The 17,166-nt window shown below is 49.9% G+C and overlaps 1 protein-coding gene across 2 annotated transcripts; it reads right to left on the bottom strand.

The window, feature by feature from the left end:
• Nucleotides 1-34: 34 nt before the first annotated feature.
• Nucleotides 35-2,770, bottom strand: HSD17B10 (hydroxysteroid 17-beta dehydrogenase 10). Of its 2 annotated transcripts, none has more exons than XM_081115442.1 (6): nucleotides 2,693-2,770; nucleotides 2,226-2,390; nucleotides 1,241-1,405; nucleotides 750-878; nucleotides 559-667; nucleotides 35-370 (listed from the first exon to the last, which is right to left on the bottom strand). In XM_081115442.1, exons 1-6 carry the CDS (start codon nucleotides 2,717-2,719, stop codon nucleotides 180-182), a joined length of 786 nt encoding a protein of 261 aa, XP_080971568.1. In that variant the 5' UTR covers nucleotides 2,720-2,770; the 3' UTR covers nucleotides 35-179. The 2 variants fall into 2 exon arrangements, with proteins under 2 accessions (XP_080971568.1, XP_080971569.1); XM_081115443.1 differs by having other exon boundaries at nucleotides 2,470-2,749.
• Nucleotides 2,771-17,166: the final 14,396 nt, after the last annotated feature.

The raw sequence follows: 17,166 nt of genomic DNA, 5'->3' as shown, positions 1-17,166 counted from the left end.
TGTCAGTTCCCCCAGCACACAGCACTGCCCACTTCCTGTAAGAAATAGACTTTATTAGGCACAGAAGGTGATTAGTGGGCAGAGTTACAAAATGGCTACCAGGCTTCCTCCCAAGCTGGAGTATAGTATGCCAGGGGAAGGATGGGTGGAAGAGAGTGTGTTTCGTCTGCCCCCTCCCTTCAAGGCTGCATGCGGATGGCCCCATCCAGCCGGATGACCTCTCCATTGATGAATGGGTTCTCAATGATGGACTGTACCAGATGGGCATACTCAGCAGGGTGGCCCAGTCGGCTGGGGAAGGGCACCTGGCTGGCCAGGAAGTTGCGCACTTTCTCTGGGAGGCTGGTCAGCAGTGGGGTGCCAAACAGACCTAGACAAGACAGAGTCAGAGGCCCGCCCTTGCTTTCATGTTTACCCTGTCCCCCCCTCTCCCTAGCCCTACTTGTAGTACTTCCCTATGCCCAGGGATGGACGACGGCTGCTGCTGCTTTGCTTCTCCTCTCAATTGCCCATGGATCCCACCCAATCCCAGGTGTGGCAGGGAGGGGATAGGTTTACCTGGAGCAATGGTTATCACCCGGATGCCCATGGGAGCCAAATCCCGAGCAATGGGCAGTGTCATGCCCACTATGCCCCCCTTGGAAGCAGAGTATGCAGCTTGTCCAACCTGGAGAAAGAGTGAAGGTCATAGGTGGGAGGGCCCCGAACAGGTCACTGAGGAGGCACAAGCCTTGCCCCTGCTCACACACCTGGCCCTCAAAGGCAGCCACGCTGGCGGTGTTGATGATGATCCCACGTTGGCCTTCCTGGTCTGGTTCATTCTGGCCCATCTCACCAGCCACAAGGCGGATCACATTGAAGGTTCCTATGAGATTCACCTAGAGCAGTGGTTGGCAAACTCATTAGTCAACAGAGCCAAATATCAGCAGTACAATGATTGAAATTTCTTTTGAGAGCCAAATTTTTTAAACCTAAACTATATAGGTAGGTACATTGTTATTTAACTTAATTAGGGTCCTCCTAAGGCTTAGAAAGAGCCACACTCAAGGGGCCAAAGAGCCGCCTGTGGCTCGTGAGCCGCAGTTTGCCGACCACTGGCCTAGAGGACCAGTAGAGACATGGTTAGAACTTGAGGCAGAGGCAGGCTTTTGTCCCTTAAAAGCTTTGGGAGCACCCACAGCCCAACACATCTTATTCCTACCCCTAGACTCTAGGGCCTAGAGAATCTCCAAGGCCTCACATTGATAACTCGTTGGAAGTCCTCCAAGGTATGGGCCTGGTTCCTCTTTACGTTGTATGTCTTGAGGGCCACCGCAATGCCTGCACAATTGACTGCCACATCCACACGGCCAAACTTTTCTTTTGCTAAAGCCAGAGCTGCTTGCACGTCCTTCTCTGAGGTCACCTTCAGGAGGAGAAGTGGAGGAGGGACTCATCACCCAGCACACACACTCCCCACTAAACCTATGGGAGGGGCAGCAGAATTATATAAGCAAGGGAGAGGCCAAGAGAAAAGTGGAGAAAGCTGAAAATGTCAGGTACTACAAAGCAGTGTTTCAAAACGTTTTTTTAAATCTATGCCTTCTTGATAATTTCACATATGAGTGGAGATTCTCAATTGCTGTGAATCAGAGCACTGTTTTGAGAATTAGTGATATGAAGACAGACTAGCTTTCTTGTGCCCCTACCTACTAAGATGATTGCATCAAGCTTTACTGTCTGTAGTTTTTTTTCATGAAAAGTTTTTCAACTTTGTAAATATAAAATTACAGGGCACTATGAGTTTTTCAAACTACTCATATCCCCTCCAGGAGATCATGACATGTCCAATCCCCATCCCCACAGTTGTGAAGGGAAAAGGAGATGGGTTGCCCTGGCCAGTGTGGCTCAGTTGGTTGGGTGTGGTAGGGTGCAGCAAAAGGTTGACAGTTCGATTCCTGGTCAGGGCACATGCCTGGGTGGCCCACTCAATCCCAGGTAGGAGGCAGCTGATGGATGTTTCACTCTCACATGGATGTTTCTCTGTCTCTCTCCTTCTCCCTTCCTCTTTCTCTAAAAATCAATAAAACTGTTTTGTTTTGTTTAGTTTTGTTTTTAAGAAAAGGAGAAGGGCCCACCCCTCACACAGACAGCAGCAGCCTATGGGAGGGAGGGACCCATAGGTTCCCAGGTTGGTGCCTTGCGCGGGGGGGGGGGGGGGGGGGGGGTGAAGTGACCCCACTTACGTCGGTTGGGGCAAAGGCGCAGCTCTTCCCTAACTTCTTGGCCTGCTCCTCCCCATTCGAGCTGGGCATGTCCAGAAGCACAGCACTGGCCCCCTGTCCCACCAGTCGCTCCGCTGTGGCCAGTCCTAGGCCTGAGGCGCCTCCGGTTATTACGGCGACCAGGCCCTGTGAAGAGGTACCGTCAACGGTTACGCTGTGCAGACCCTTTCATCTGCCCGTTCTCCAGGTGTGCCCCTCTCCTTACCGACGACAACTCTACGCTTCTCATCCCGAGAGAGTACACCCAGGCACCCCACATACACGTGCTGCGGAGAGTTGACCTTCACCTCCCGAGCCCCACCGCCGCAATACCGGGCCTAGAATCGCGTGACCATTTTCCCGGCACCGATCTCTTCCCTCTACTTCCACGGCCGCCAAAGTCCCAGCAGGTTCAGCGGGGCAAGCCGCAGGGGCGAGGACCCGGATACCTTCACGCTCCGACACGCCGCAGCCATCTTTCCCACGCCTCTCCCCCAACCGGCTGCAGGCGCTCCTCCAATGGCGAAGTGGGCGGGGCCGGAAAGTGGGCGGGGCCGGCTGCCGGCGCTCCTCCAACGGACAACTGGGCGGGGCCGACGGAGCAGGCGGAGACGGCTGCCGCGCTCCTCCAATGGCGGAGGGGGCGGGGCCGGCGGAGGGGGCGGGGCGTCCGGGAGTGTGCTGACTGCTCTGGTCTCTTGCCGAGAGGGTTAGGACATGGCAAAGTGCCTTCAAAGAGTTGTGTCACCTGGGGAAAGAACCCAAGAGCAGCAGCACAATGCCACACCCTCCGCCCAACTCTCTAGCTGGCCCAGGGCCACACAGCCAGCTCCGCGGGAGGCGGGGAGCAGCAGGAGATTGCGAGTCCCTTACTTCTCAGAAAAATCCTTCATTCAAGTATAAACGTTGCTGAGAGACTCTTACATGCTCGGCTTTAAGCGGGGATACCCAGAGGAATAATAAAGGGTTCATGCCTTCCAGGAGAGCACAATTCAGTTGGAAAAGAGATACTTACAGTACAAACACAAAGGAAGGTAAGAGAACCAGATCCTGGAACACAGACATGAATAACTGAAGATGGAGATTCTGAGAGCCGTATAGATAGGAATATGTTGAAGAGATCTCAGGGAACAGAGATGCCAGGCCAGATCTCAGAGATAGATAGGGGTGTGGAGAGCCACTAAGAGACACAGTAGCTAGAAGAGACATTAGGAGACAGAGCTGCCGAGAAACACAAGTCCAGAGGGGCATAAATACAGAAGCAAAGAAATCTTTCACCAGTTCAACCTTTCCTACTGTCCTCTGTATCCAAGGTATTTTGAACCCCAAAGCCCAGATCACACACTGCAAATTGGATTTCAATCAGAGGCTGTCATTTAAGACCCAGGTGAATGCATAAACAAGTGGAACAACAAACCGATATTTCTCTCTCTCCTTTCCTCTCTTTATAAAATCAATAAATAAATTTTTTAAAATTTTAAAGAAATACATATGTTGCCCTAACTGGTTTGACTCAGTAGAGTGTCGGTCCCAGGTTCGATTCCAGTCAGGGGCATGTACCTGGGTTGCGGGCACATCCCCAGTAGGAGGTGTGTAGGAGGCAGCTGATCAATGCTTCTCTCTCATCGATGTTTCTAACTCTCTATCCCTCTCCCTTCCTCTCTGTTAAAAACCAATAAAATATATTTAAAAAAAAATAAAAAGAAATACATATGTTATATGTGCTTCTTTATTTTTTTGTATATTAGCTCTTTATTATATAGGATGTTATCATCATCCCAGAAATTAACTTTTTTATTGATTAAGTTATTACATATGTGTCCTTATCCTCATGTTACCCCCTATCCCCCCCCATTCATGCCCTCACCCCCCTGTTGTCTGTATCCATTGGTTAGGCCTATATGCTTGCATATAAGTCCTTTGGTTGATCTCTCCCCCTTACTCCCACCCTCCCCTACCTTCCCTCTGAGGTTTGATGGTCTGATCAACGCTTCTCTGTCTCTGGATCTGTTTTTGTTCATCAGTTTATGCTGTTCATTATATTCCACAAATGAGTGAGATCATGTGGTATTTATCTTTCTCTGACTTATTTCGCTTAGCATAATGCTCTCCAGGTCCGTCCATGCTGTTGCAAATGGTAAGAACTCCTTCTCTTTTTTATCACAGTGTACTATTCCATTGTGTAGATGTACCACAGTTTTCTAATCCACTCATCTACTGATGGGCACTTAGGCTGTTTCCAAATCTTAGCTATGGTGAATTATGCTGCTTACATGTGCTTCTTTATCAATACATTAAACACAAAGCTCCATCAACAAATTTAGTGGCTACCATGATTTCAAAATAATGTTATTTTGAGAGATCTGCAACAACCATGGTAAGGTATGAAAATCTGATTTCCATTGGTGACAAAGCCACAGGTACTGCTATAGTAATGTAGCTTGTTACACCCTTAGAAGGACAGAAAGACAGAAGGACATGCTACATTTCTGTTAGTGATAGTAAAAATAAAGATGCCTTCCCCTCCCATCCAAATCCATGGGCTCCTTAAATTTTCTCTACAGACTCCAAAGGGGCTGTGGACCCTTGGTTAAGAACTCCTGTTTAGAGCAAATGTAGGGCATTAGGGGAATGTTTCCTCTCTTGTCACTTCCAACATTCTTTCTAGCCACACTATCCTTTTCTAGGGTCTCAGAGAAGAGAGGTCTTGTTTGGGGCTTCCCTTCCCACTGGGCCTGGGTCCTAGCCCCTCCCATTTCCTTGGGGATTTGTGCCATTGAGCATGCCCAGTCTTTATTATTCAAACTTCTGTCTCAAGATCATTAGAAAATCGGGAACAGATGAACTCAATTGATATCCATCAGTTTGGGTGCATGAGGACCAGAACCAGCAACATCCAGTATTACCTTACAACCCCCCAGGGCCTATTAGGCATACCAGGAGATGAGAGAAAAACAAAGGTGGTCTTCACTCCTGGGAGATAAAAACTACAACAAGATAAGCCTTTTAACCCCTGTGGGGGCTAAAGTTACCCCTGCAAAGACAGAGTTGTACTGGATCTGGCTGGCTCTGAGGTGACTTTGGCAACTATAAAGGGACTCAAATGATGAGTATGGAGAGGACCCAAATGTGTGCTTGTAATTTCCGAGTGAGTTGGGGCACAATTGTTTAAAAAATATGTTTTTATTGATTTTAGAGAGGGGGGGTTAGGAAGAAGGGAGAGTGAGAGAAACATCGATGTGAGAGAGTAACATCGATTAACCAGCTACTTCTTGTATGCACCCTGCCCAGGGATTGAGCCCACAACCTGGACATGTGCCCTGACTGGGAATCGAACCAGCGACCTTTTGGTGCATGGGACGATGCTCAACCACCTTAGCCACACCGGCCAGAACAGCTGGGGCACAATTTGAATGAATGTTTTAAACTCTGAAGCAGTGTGCAGGACATGAGGATGACCTGCGAGCCTCTGAGAGTATGCTGAGGACACATGCTAGTTGAGTGTCTACCACTTGACTTAATAGGGCTGACATCTGAATGAGCCCGAGTGAGCCAGCCTAAGGTTATGATGACTTTAGCATGGCCCAAATCAGTGGCATTGTTCAGCCTCTGTGTAATTAGAACTTTTTAGTTGCGTAAGACATGGTTGATTAGTTCCTCCTCCTAGACACCCCCCCTTGTCTTCCATGATACCTCACTTTCCTGGTTCCTCCTACTTCCCTGACTCTTCTTTCTAGGACTCCTCCCTGGGTTCCTTTTCTTCTGCCCCCTCACCGAGGAGCTCAGTAATCTCCTGGTTTCAATACTGCCTCTCTGCTGAAGATTTCTCCATCTCTACCTCCAGCTCACCTCTCCATTAACGTCAGGATGAGATAGCCCATCATTTGCTAGCCCCTCACACCAGGTGGCTCTTCAGCACCTCCAACACAAGTCTTTTTTTTTTTTTTAAATATATTTTACTGTTTTTTTACAGAGAGGAAGGGAGAGAGATAGAGAGTCAGAAACATCAATGAGAGAGAAACATCGATCAGCCGCCTCCTGCACATCTCCTACTGGGGATGTGCCCGCAACCCAGGTACATGCCCTTGACTGGAATCGAACCCGGGACCCTTCAGTCCGCAGGCTGACGCTCTATCCACTGAGCCAAACCGGTTTTGGCTCCAACACAAGTCTTAAGTTAAATTCAATCATTTCGCCGTAAACTTGTTCTATCTCAGTAGCAATACTACCTTAACAGACACCAAAGCTAGACCCTGGGGCTAATGCCTTTTTCACTCCATCTAATCAATTGTCAAATCCTGTCGATTTAAGTCCTACATACTCCCTGTATCTGGCACTTCCTCTTTCCCATCTTCATGTTATCAACACCCAAAATCTCTTGTATTATTGCACCTGGTCAAATCCCACTGCTGTCCCTCTTAAAAGGACCTTCCAAGAAGCCAGTAGAAGTCTCTTCCTAAAACTCAAATGTTATGTTACCCTCCTTGCTTTAAACCCTTTCAGTGGTCTCCCCTCGCCTGCAGGGCTCTCCATAATCCACAACTGCTGATTTCCTGACTTCAGCCTGTATAACACTGTACTCTCCAGCAACAATGCATGGTAGTGCTGCCAGATGATTTTTAAATTAAATTTTAATTTCAGATAAACAACAAATAATTGTTAGTATCAGTATCTCCCGTGCAATATTTGGGACATACTATTATGAAAATTGTTATTAACTAAAATTATTGGTTATTTATTTAAATTCACATTGAAGTGGGCATCCTGTATTTTTTTAAAAAAATATTTTTATTGATTTTTAGAGAGGGAGAGGAAGAGGGGGAAAGAGAGAGAAACATCAATTGACTGCTTCCTGCTCTCCCCCTGGGGATGGAGCCAGAAATTCAGGCATGTGCCCTGACAGGTAATCCAACAGACAACCTCTCTGTTCTTGGGACAACGCTCAGCCAACTGAGCCACCCGGCCAGGTGGCAACCCCACCGCACAGATTTTCCTTAGGACCATGAGATGCCCCCCCTCAACACACACACACACACACACATACACACACACACACACACACTCACACACTCCCACAGCTCTTTATGTCCACCTTTGAACCAATACTTACCTCTGAGAGATCAGGGGTCTGTTCTGATCTCTGTATCCATGGTAAGCATACAGGGCCCTGGGCAGAACAGATGGCAGTGTCTGCTGAGTGAATGAATGCATATGTGTGACATCGCACTAATCCTGAATCATTCGGTGGACTCAGTATTGTGATTACTGCAGTGTCAGCCTTCACAGCCTCGGGAGAATTACCTCAAGGTTTACACATTCACCCAGCAGGAAAGCTAGAAAGCTGGGAGCAGCCTGCAGGCTTAGTGAAGCCATTATAGGGCCAGTTGGGGGTGTTTGTTTGTTTTTGGAGGGAGGGAAGGAATGGGAGGGAGCGGATGGTATCTGACAATATGGAGGTAGAAGAAGGGAAAGAGGCCCGGAGCCAGGGAGGCTGTGGGGGAGGAAGAGAAGGGGATGTGGGCAGCCCGAGGAAGGCAGCAAGCAGGTAGGAATGCCGGGGAAGGACCAGAGCTGGTACAGAGCGAGGAGTGACGGCAGCCGCAGGGAGGGGACAGGAGCGGGAGGAGGGAGGCTCAGGCACTGCAGACAGAACCATTCTTCTCCTTCCGGGACACCGGACCTTAGCCCTTCTGAGGCTCTTGCTCTCCAGCCCCGGGATTAGACTAGTTCCTCTAACCATTCCCTCGGCCCCCAAATCCGGAGGACTACGGAGAGATTCTGAGAATCCTTCACCTCCCCGCCCACCCGGGTCGAATTAGGAAAGACTTGGAACAGAATAAATGGGGGGGGGGGGTATGAGTCAGCCTGAACCTCCTGCGAGTGCGATTGGGCAGCACCTAGAAGTGGGGGCCAGCGGGGTGGGGGTGGGGGACCCCTTCCGGGTGCTAGGCTTTAGAGGCAGTGTCTGGAATAAATGTTGAGCACACACCCACTGAAGGAGAGGCTGCGGGACCTGGGTCACGTCCTATGGGTCGCCCAGCCTCATATTTCTCCGCCTCGAAGTGAGAATGAGAGTGTGTTCTGTGCGCCATAAAAGGCGGTGCGTGCTAGTGCTGTGCCCTCCACCCTAGGCCACTTGCGCCATGTGAGACTGTCCCAATGGCGGGGGTGGGAGGCCCTGATCTGTCATCACGAGGAGCTCAAAGGTGGCTCTGGTCCTCAAAGGGCTTGATGGGACCCAAAGTGTCTGGCGAAAGGTCTCAGGCAGGAGACAGGTTTCTCTTTTATTTCTGCCACTTCCAGGTGGGGAAGAAAAGGCAGCCGGTGTGAAACCGAGGGCGGGATGGCAATCCGTGTACAGGCTGCGCCCCCTCTAAGCAAAGGCACCTGAGATTCACTATGCTTGCCATTCATTCGTTCATTTTATTAGAGGAACGGCCAGCGGAAACAGAAGGACTCACACTAAGACTCCAGAACGGAGCTGTCCTATAGACCCGACTGAGTGTGGGAAGACCAGACCCAGGGACAGAAAAGGGGTGGCGGGGGGCGCGGGTTCTGCCCGCATTGCCGGGGTTGCATAGACTCAGCTTGGCGCCACCACCCACTCACTGCATTTTCCCAGCTGGAAAGGGCGGATGGCATCTACGCATGCGTCCTCCGCCCCCACCGGACCTTGGGGCCGGGTTGGCCTGTCCTTGGTGAAAATGCTGTCCGCGCATGCGTGACCGGCTCACTTCTTGTTCCCAGGGAGGTTGGAGAGTCCCCTGTAGAGCTGGCGGTGCCATCCGGTCTGACCCTTATAGGGGATGACTGTAAAGGGATGTTGACAAAGCCGGTGTGACAGCGATTGGTCACAGTGAAGGCGCCTGGTCGCAGAAGGAGGAGGAGAAGTGCGGGCCGCCAGGGGAAGTTTGGGTGGGCGGGCGCAGAGTCCTCAGAAGTAGACGGGAGCTGTGGTTGCTCCTTTCAACTAGATCACAGTTTCCGGTCCTTTGGGGAAACTGAAAACCGGAAGACAGAAGGGAGTGGGTGTGTTAGACCCAGGGGAAACCCCTCTCATTCCCGTCCTCACATCTCCATGTCCTAGAAGGGACTCAATATGAGGTCCAGTCGCCCTGGCCAGGTAGCTCAGTTGGTCAGAGCGTCGTCCCATACGCCAAGGTTGTGGGTTTGATCCCTGGTCAGGGCACATATAGAATCAACCAAGGAAGGCATAAATAAATAGAACAACAAATTGATCTCTCTCTTAAAAAAAGTCAATAAAAAAGAATAATTTTAAAAAATATGAGGTCCACTCCCCCCCCACCCCCCTCAAAGGAGGCTAGGCTTGAACAGTAACTGCCCCACACCTCACCCCAAGTCTTCCAGCCAGTTAGTTCTAGGAGCCCACCCCATACTCTGGGGGCCTCTGAGTCAAAAAGGGGGTCCTTTGGAGTGGGGCTGGGTGGTGGTGAAATACCTGCTGTGGAGCTGCCCCTGTAGACTGGAAGAACCTCTGTGGAAGGAAGACCCCAGGTGGGCCTGTCAAGTACTGTAAAGAGTGACTTCAGACCATCTATCAGGGAAGTGAAGCCTGAAGGAGATTGGAAGCCGTCTAGTGTGAGATGGGGTTAAAACTCTGACCGCGAATGGCAATAAAAACGACAACATGGATGGGCCTAGAGCAGTGGTTCTCAACCTTGGCTGCACATTAGAATCACCTGGGAATCTTTTTAAAATCCTGATTTCTGGGCCTCATCCTCCGGAAATTCTGTTTCTTTGTGACTCATGTGGCCCCACCCCATAACAAAGAAACAGAATTTCCGGAGGATGAGGCCCAGAAATCAGGATTTTAAAAAGATTCCCAGGTGATTCTAATGTGCAGCCAAGGTTGAGAACCACTGGCCTAGAGGGTATTATACTAAGTGAAATAAGTCAGACAGAGAAAGACAAATACCTTATGCTATCACCTACATATGGAACCTAAAAAACGAAACAAACAAAACTAAAATAGACATAGAAACAGAGAACAACCTGGTTGCTGTATGGGTGGGTGTGGGGGGATGGGTGAAAAAGGTGAAGGAAAATAAGAGGTATAGATTTTCAGCTATAAAATAAGTCACAGAATGTGATGCACAGAGAATATACTCATTAATACTGTAATTACTTTGCATGCTGACAGATGGTTACTACACTTAGTGTGGGGATTACATAATAAGGTATATAAATGCTGAATCACTGCGTTTGTACACCTGAAACTAGTATTATTGTATGCCAGCTGCAGGGGTGACATTATAGAGACTTCAGGGAACTTAAAGCCTAATGCTTCTTAGGAATGAGGATCCTGAGGCCCAATCATACTATTTACACTGATGTCAGGCTCTGTTGTGAGGATATTTACTCTATTAATCCTCATCACAACCCTATGATTACAATCATCCTTGGTTTACAACTGAAGAAACTGAGTACTGAAAAAAGTTTTTTAACTCTTTTTTAAAATTGATTGCTTTTAGAGAGAGAGGAAGGGAGGACAGAAGGATATATATATATATATATATATATATATATAGAGAGAGAGAGAGAGAGAGAGAGAGAGAGAGAGAGAGAGAGACATTGATTTGTTGTTCTACTTATTTATGCATTCATTGGTTGATTCTTGTATGTTCCCTGACTGGATATTGAACTCGAGACCTTGGCATATCTGAATGGTGCTCTAACCTACTGAGCTATCTGGCCAGGGTGAGTACAGAAAAGTTAAGCCACTTTCCAAAGTTAAGGAGCAAAGTGAAACTTCAAACTCAGAGATTCTGGCTCCAGAGGCTGCACTCTTATGAGCACAAATTCTGCTGCTCTGGGTAAGAGACCAGATAAGAGAGACCTAGTAAAAGGTCAAGATTGAAATTCATTTCCTGAGCACCTATTATGTTTATCTCATACTGCTTTCATCTTCCCCCAACAACCCTGAGAGGAAGGAATTGCTGGATGAAGGAACTGAGACAGAGAGATTCCATATCTTGCCCCAGCTCACACAGACAGTAAAGTAGTTGGACCATGTTGATGTAGCAACTTGACTCAGGTAACTAACTAGTTAACCAAGACAAACCATGAGACTAAAATCTAGGTCTCCTATCTCCCAATCTTGGGGCCTTTTTTTTTTTTTAGTATGTGCATTTTAAAAAAATATATTTTTTTATTTTTCAGAGAGGAAGGGAGAGGAAGAGATGAAACATCAATGATGAGAGAGAATCATTGATTGGCTGCCTCCTGCATGCTCCCTATGCCTTGGCCACGGAACCGAACCGTGACCTCCTGGTTCACAGGTCAATGCTCAACCACTGAGCCACACCAACTGGGCAAGACAGATTTTATTCAGTCACTCCTGACAGTAGGGGGAAAGCTGAGCCCCATTCCCATTTGTGCAGGGGTGACTGGGCATTTGAAGGAGGGAGAGGAGCAAGCAGGGGCTCAGTGGTGTCAGGGAAGTGAAAAACAACAACGGGTGGGTCAGTGTAGGTGCAGTTCGGCTGGCTGCGTCTGCGAGCTGTCCATGGTGGAAGTGAGGAGTCTATCCTCCCACGGAGGCTGGGAGATAAGAGGCCCTAGGCTTCCTGATGATTGCAGTTCCAGAACTGTACTCCTTTCCTTCCTAGACCTTTGTATGTTCGGGTTCTTAGTTCACCAATACTAAGAGAGATGCCCTGGAGCTGTGGGAGATACATCTACATCTCAAAGGGACAGGGGAAGAATTTACAGTTGTAAGTCCCTTTTAGTAAACACTAAGCAAGGGAGGTCAGGGAACTATGTTAGGTGTCAGCTAGAACAAAAGGTAAATTCTTTAAAAATATATACTTTTATTGATTTCAGAGAGGAAGGGAGAGGGAGAGAGAGATAGAAACATCAATGATGAGAATCATTGATCGGCTGCCTCCTGCACGCCCCACACTGGGGATTGAGCCCACAACCTGGGCATATGCCCTTGACCAAAATCAAACCTGGGACCCTTCAGTCCACAGGCCGACGCTCTATCCGCTGAGCCAAACTGGCTAGGGCCAAAAGGTAAATTCTTTTGACGGCCCTGAGATTTTCCAGGTGGGAACTGAGTCATCTCATGGACTGTGATGATATTGAAGACCTGGAGATCTAGAGAAGGAATTGACTCTATTGGTGAACTGAGAACCTGAACATACTAATGTCTAGGAAAGAAAGGAGTATAGAGGGAAGAGCAAGGAGGAGATCGGAGGCAGGACTGGGTTTGTCTTCTGCTAGGGCAGGATTGAAGGCCAGTGTTGTGGAAAACAGGTAACAGGGAAAGCAGTGAATGAGAGTGGGGTTAGGATAATAGAAGTCTGAGGTCTTGGAGACAGACAGCGGCTAAATCACAAATCCTAGCAGGACCTCCCTATACACAAGGTCGTGCAAGTGTTCACTGTATAGGACACCTTGCACTGACGCAGTAAGAACAGGGATCTAAGAGTCAACCTCAAGCAGCTGTGCCATACATCCTCGTGCAGGGCTCCGTGAGTCAGGAGAATGGGGTGCCTTTTTCTACCAAACATAGCTAGCTGCACTGTGAGCCAGAGGGGTTGCCTCTGCCCAGAAGAGCACCTTTGTTTAAATAGAATGAAGGTGCTAGACGGGCAAGCTGTGGCTTATGTGCCAGGCGCCGAGTTAGTGGTTGCCAGGGTACCAGATCAGTTGAGATTATTGAAAAACCTGAGCAGCTGTCTTTAAAAAGAGCACCATGAACAATGAATGTAGCCCTGACTGGTTTGGCTCAGTGGATAGAGCACGGGGCCGTGGGCTAAAAGGTCACGTGTTCCATTCCGGTCAAGGGGGTGTACCTTGGTTGCAGGCTCGATCCCCAGTAGGGGGCATGCAGGAGGCAGCTAATTGGTGTTTCTCTCTCTTCGATGTTTCGATGTTTCTAACTCTCTATCCCTCTCCCTTCCTTTCTATAAAAAGTCAATAAAAATATATTTTTTTAAAAAAACAACAATAAACAATGAATGCATTTCCTTCCAACAGGGACCAGAATGGTGGTATGGTGGGCGTATTCAACCCCTTCATGGAGAAACTGCAGCTGAAAACTGAACAAGCGAGACTCTGATATGTCTGCTACTCACTGGTAGTTCAGTGTGATTTCATCCAGATGAATGATCCCCTCTTCCTTCTCTTCCTGTGTCCCCTTTCCTTGCCCCTTGCCCCCTTCAGGCTCAGGCTCTTCCTGGGTCTTTCACCTGTGACTTTTGTTTCCTTGAACAGAACTCTTAATATCTAATCTAATAAAAGAGAAACCTGCAAATTGACCGCACTTCCACTATGCCCCAAGCCATGCCCACCAGCCAATCAGAGCGGCTATATGCAAATTAACCCAACCAAGATGGCAGCCGGCAGCCATGGAGCTGGACCAAGCAGGAGGCTTGGTTGCCCCGGCGATGGAGGAAGCCAAGCTTCCTGCTTGCCCTGGCTGGCTGTGGCCTCCACTCAAGGCAACAAAGTTTCAACTATAGAAGATAAATAAATACCAGATACCTGCTTCCAGCCAGCCTCCACTGGGAGCTTGGGTGGCTGGGTGCCATGGCTAGCCTGCAAACAGCCATCAACCCCTCACCCATACTGGCCAGACACCCCAGCAGGACCCCCCACCCTGAAGGGGGTGTGGCCAGCCTGAAAATGGCCCTCAGCCCCTCACCCAGGCTGTCCAGGCACCCCAGTGGGGACCCCCCAACCTGAAGGGGCTGTGGCCAGCCTGCAAACAGCCATCAGCCCCTCACCCAGGCTGGCCACACCCTCATGGGGTGAGGGTCCCCACTGGGGGCCTTGGCCTGCTTGCAAACAGCCATCAGCCACTCACCCAGGCTGGCCAGGCACTCTAGCGGGGACCCCCACCCTGAAGGAGGTGTGGCAAGTCTGAAAACGGCCCTCAGCCCCTCACCCAGGCTGGCCAGGCCTTTATCCTATAGAATAAAAGGGTAATATGCAAATTGACCCTAACAGCAGAACGACTGGGAATGACTGGTCACTATGACACACACTGACCACCAGGGGCAGTGCATTCCCACAGGGGGAGCTCTGCTCAGCCACAAGCCAGGCTGACGGCTGCCAGTACAGCGGTGGTGGTGGGAGCCTCTCCCGCCTCCTCATCAGCGCTAAGGATGTCTGACTGCAGCTTAGGCCTGCTCCCCGCTGGCAAGTGGACATCCCCCAAGGGTTCCCAGGCTGCCAGAGGGATGTCTGACTGCCAGCTTAGGCCCGATCCCCCGGGGAGCAGACCTAAGCCAGCAGGTGATCATCCCCCGAGGGGTCCCAGACTGCGAGAGGGCACAGGCCGGGCTGAGGGACCACCCCCCCAAGTGCACAAATTTTTGTGCACTGGGTCTCTAGTATATATATATATATATATATATATATATATATATATATATATATAGTTGTTGTTGATTTCAGAGAGGAAGGGAAAGGGAGAGAGAGAGAAACATCAATGATGAGAGAGAATCATTGATCATCTGCCTCCTGCATGCCTCCTACTGGGGATTGAGCCCGCAACCTGTGCATGTGCCCTGACTGGGAATCGAACCCCGAACCCATGGTTCATAGATCAAGGCTCAACCACTGAGGCACGGAGGCCAGGCCTGAACTGAACTATTAATGAGCATTTATTACTCAGAGCAGTGCATGCAAAAATGTCCTCAGTGACCCCTAGCTGGTTTTGCTCAGTGGATAGAGCATAGGCCTGCAGACTAAAGGGTCCCAGGTTCGATTCTGGTCAAGGACACATGCCCAAGTTGCGGGCTTGATCCCCAGTGGGGGGGCATGCATACGGCAGCCCATTGATGATTCTCTCTCATCATTGATGTTTCTATTTCTCCCTCTCCCTTCATCTCTGAAATCAATTATATATATATATATATATTAGAGGCCCGGTGCACAAAAATTTGTGCACTCAGGGGGAAGGGGGGTCCCTCAGCCCGGCATGTGCCCTCTAGCAGTCTGGGACCCCTTGGGAGATAATGACCCGCTGGCTTAGGCCTGCTCCTGGGTGGCAGAGGGCAGGCCCAATCCCTAGGTGCAGCCCCTGGTCGGGCTCAGAGCAGGGCCGATTGGGGGGTTGGGGCACCGCCCCCTGTCACACACAGAGCAGGGTCAATGGGGAGGTTGCAGCGCCACCCCCTGTCACGCACAGAGCAGGGCCATTCCGGGGGTTGGGGCACTGCCCCCTGTCACACACAGAGCAGGGCCCATCAGGGGGTTGGGGAGCTCCCTCCTGTCACGCACAGAGCAGGGCCCATCAGGGGGTTGAGGAGCTCCCCCCTGTCACTCACAGAGTAGGTCCGATAGGGGAGTTGGGGCACCGTCCCCTGTCACACACAGAGCAGGGCGGATCAGTGGGTTGGGGCACCACCCTCTATCACCCACAGAGCAGGGCTGATCAGGGGGTTGGGGCGCCGCCACTGTCACACTCAGGGCAGGGCCGATGGGGAGGTTATGGCTCTACCCCGTCACACACAGAGCAGGGCCCGTGGGGGGGGGCGGTTGGGGAGCTCCCCCCTGTCACACACAGAGCAGGGCTGATCAGGGGGTTGGGGCGCTTTCCCCTGTCACACACAGAGCAGGGCCGATCAGGGTGTTTAGGCGCTGCCCCCTGTCACGCTGATCCCGGTGCTGGGAGGCCTCTTGGCTCCGCTGATCCCGGTGCTGGGAGGCATATTACCCTTTTACTATATAGGGTAGAGGCCTGGTGCATGGGTGGGGCTGGCTGGTTTGCCCTGAAGGGTGTCCTGGATCAGGGTGGGGGTCCCCACTGGGGTGCCTGGCCAGCCTGGGTGAGGGGATGATGGCTGTTTGCAGCTGGTCACACACCCTTCAGGGTGGGGGTCCCCACTGGGGTGCCTGGCCAGTCTGGGTGAGGGGCTGAAGGCTCTTTTCAGGCTGGGGGTGACTGAAGCTCCCAACCGCTTCTTTCTTTCTTTCTTTTTTTTTATTCTGGGCCAGCTTTAGCTTGAGGCTTGGCTCCAGCCCTTAGGCCTCCCTCCGCTGCTGAAAGTAGGTTTCTGGCCTTTGCATACAATGTTGCAAATCTGCTGGCTGAAGTCCCGCGGTATTTGTTACAATGTTTCAAACTGCCCGCTCAGAGGCCTGCAGTCGCAGGCAGGGAACGTTGGAGTCCTCCATCACTGAGGCAAGCAAGCCTCATGTTAGTTTTAAGCTGCCTGGCTGCCGGCCGCCATCTTGGCTGACAGTTAATTTGCCTATCTCGCTGATTAGCCAATGAAAAGGGTAGCGGTCGTACGCCAATTACCATGTTTCTCTTTTATTAGTGTAGATATATATATATAATGTCCTCAGTGATGTCTCCAAGATCAGGTAGGGGAAACAGACATGTTTTTTAAAATATGTTTTCATTGATTTCAGAGAGGAAAGGAGAGGGAGAGAGAGATAGAAACACAGATGAGAGAGGCACATCGATTGGCTGCCTCCTACTACTGCCTCCTGCATGCCCCTCATTGGGGATCAAGCCTGCAACCTGGGCATGTGCTCTGACCAGTAATCGAACTGTGACCTCCTGGCTCAATCTACTGAGCACACCAGACGGCCAGACAAGTTCTTTTTTAATTTATCGAGTTATTGACTTATGCATCTCTATTTTATGAAATGGATTTGAAGCAACTGTCAATTGCAAGATATATCATTTCCTGCCACTATACCAGCATGGACAATAGAACTAAGCTAGGGCAAGATGATAAGAATCCCTTGTATTCATTTTGCTTTAAATTTTTTTTAAATATTATAGCTTTATGCTGTATATAGTTATGTTATTATCTTCTTTTCAAGCGTGCAGAAAAGTAGAGAATACTATAAAACACCCCCAATTTAATAAAATCTTCACATATTTTGTCAGATTTGAGTTTTTAAAAGAAAGCAGAGCCCTGCCCAGCCGGGTGTG

Source organism: Myotis nattereri, assembly GCF_964212035.1.
Source record: "Myotis nattereri genome assembly, chromosome: X".
NCBI lineage: Eukaryota > Metazoa > Chordata > Mammalia > Chiroptera > Vespertilionidae > Myotis > Myotis nattereri.
The sequence above is the reverse complement of the archived record's forward strand: the minus strand, read 5'-3'. Positions and strand labels throughout refer to the sequence as shown.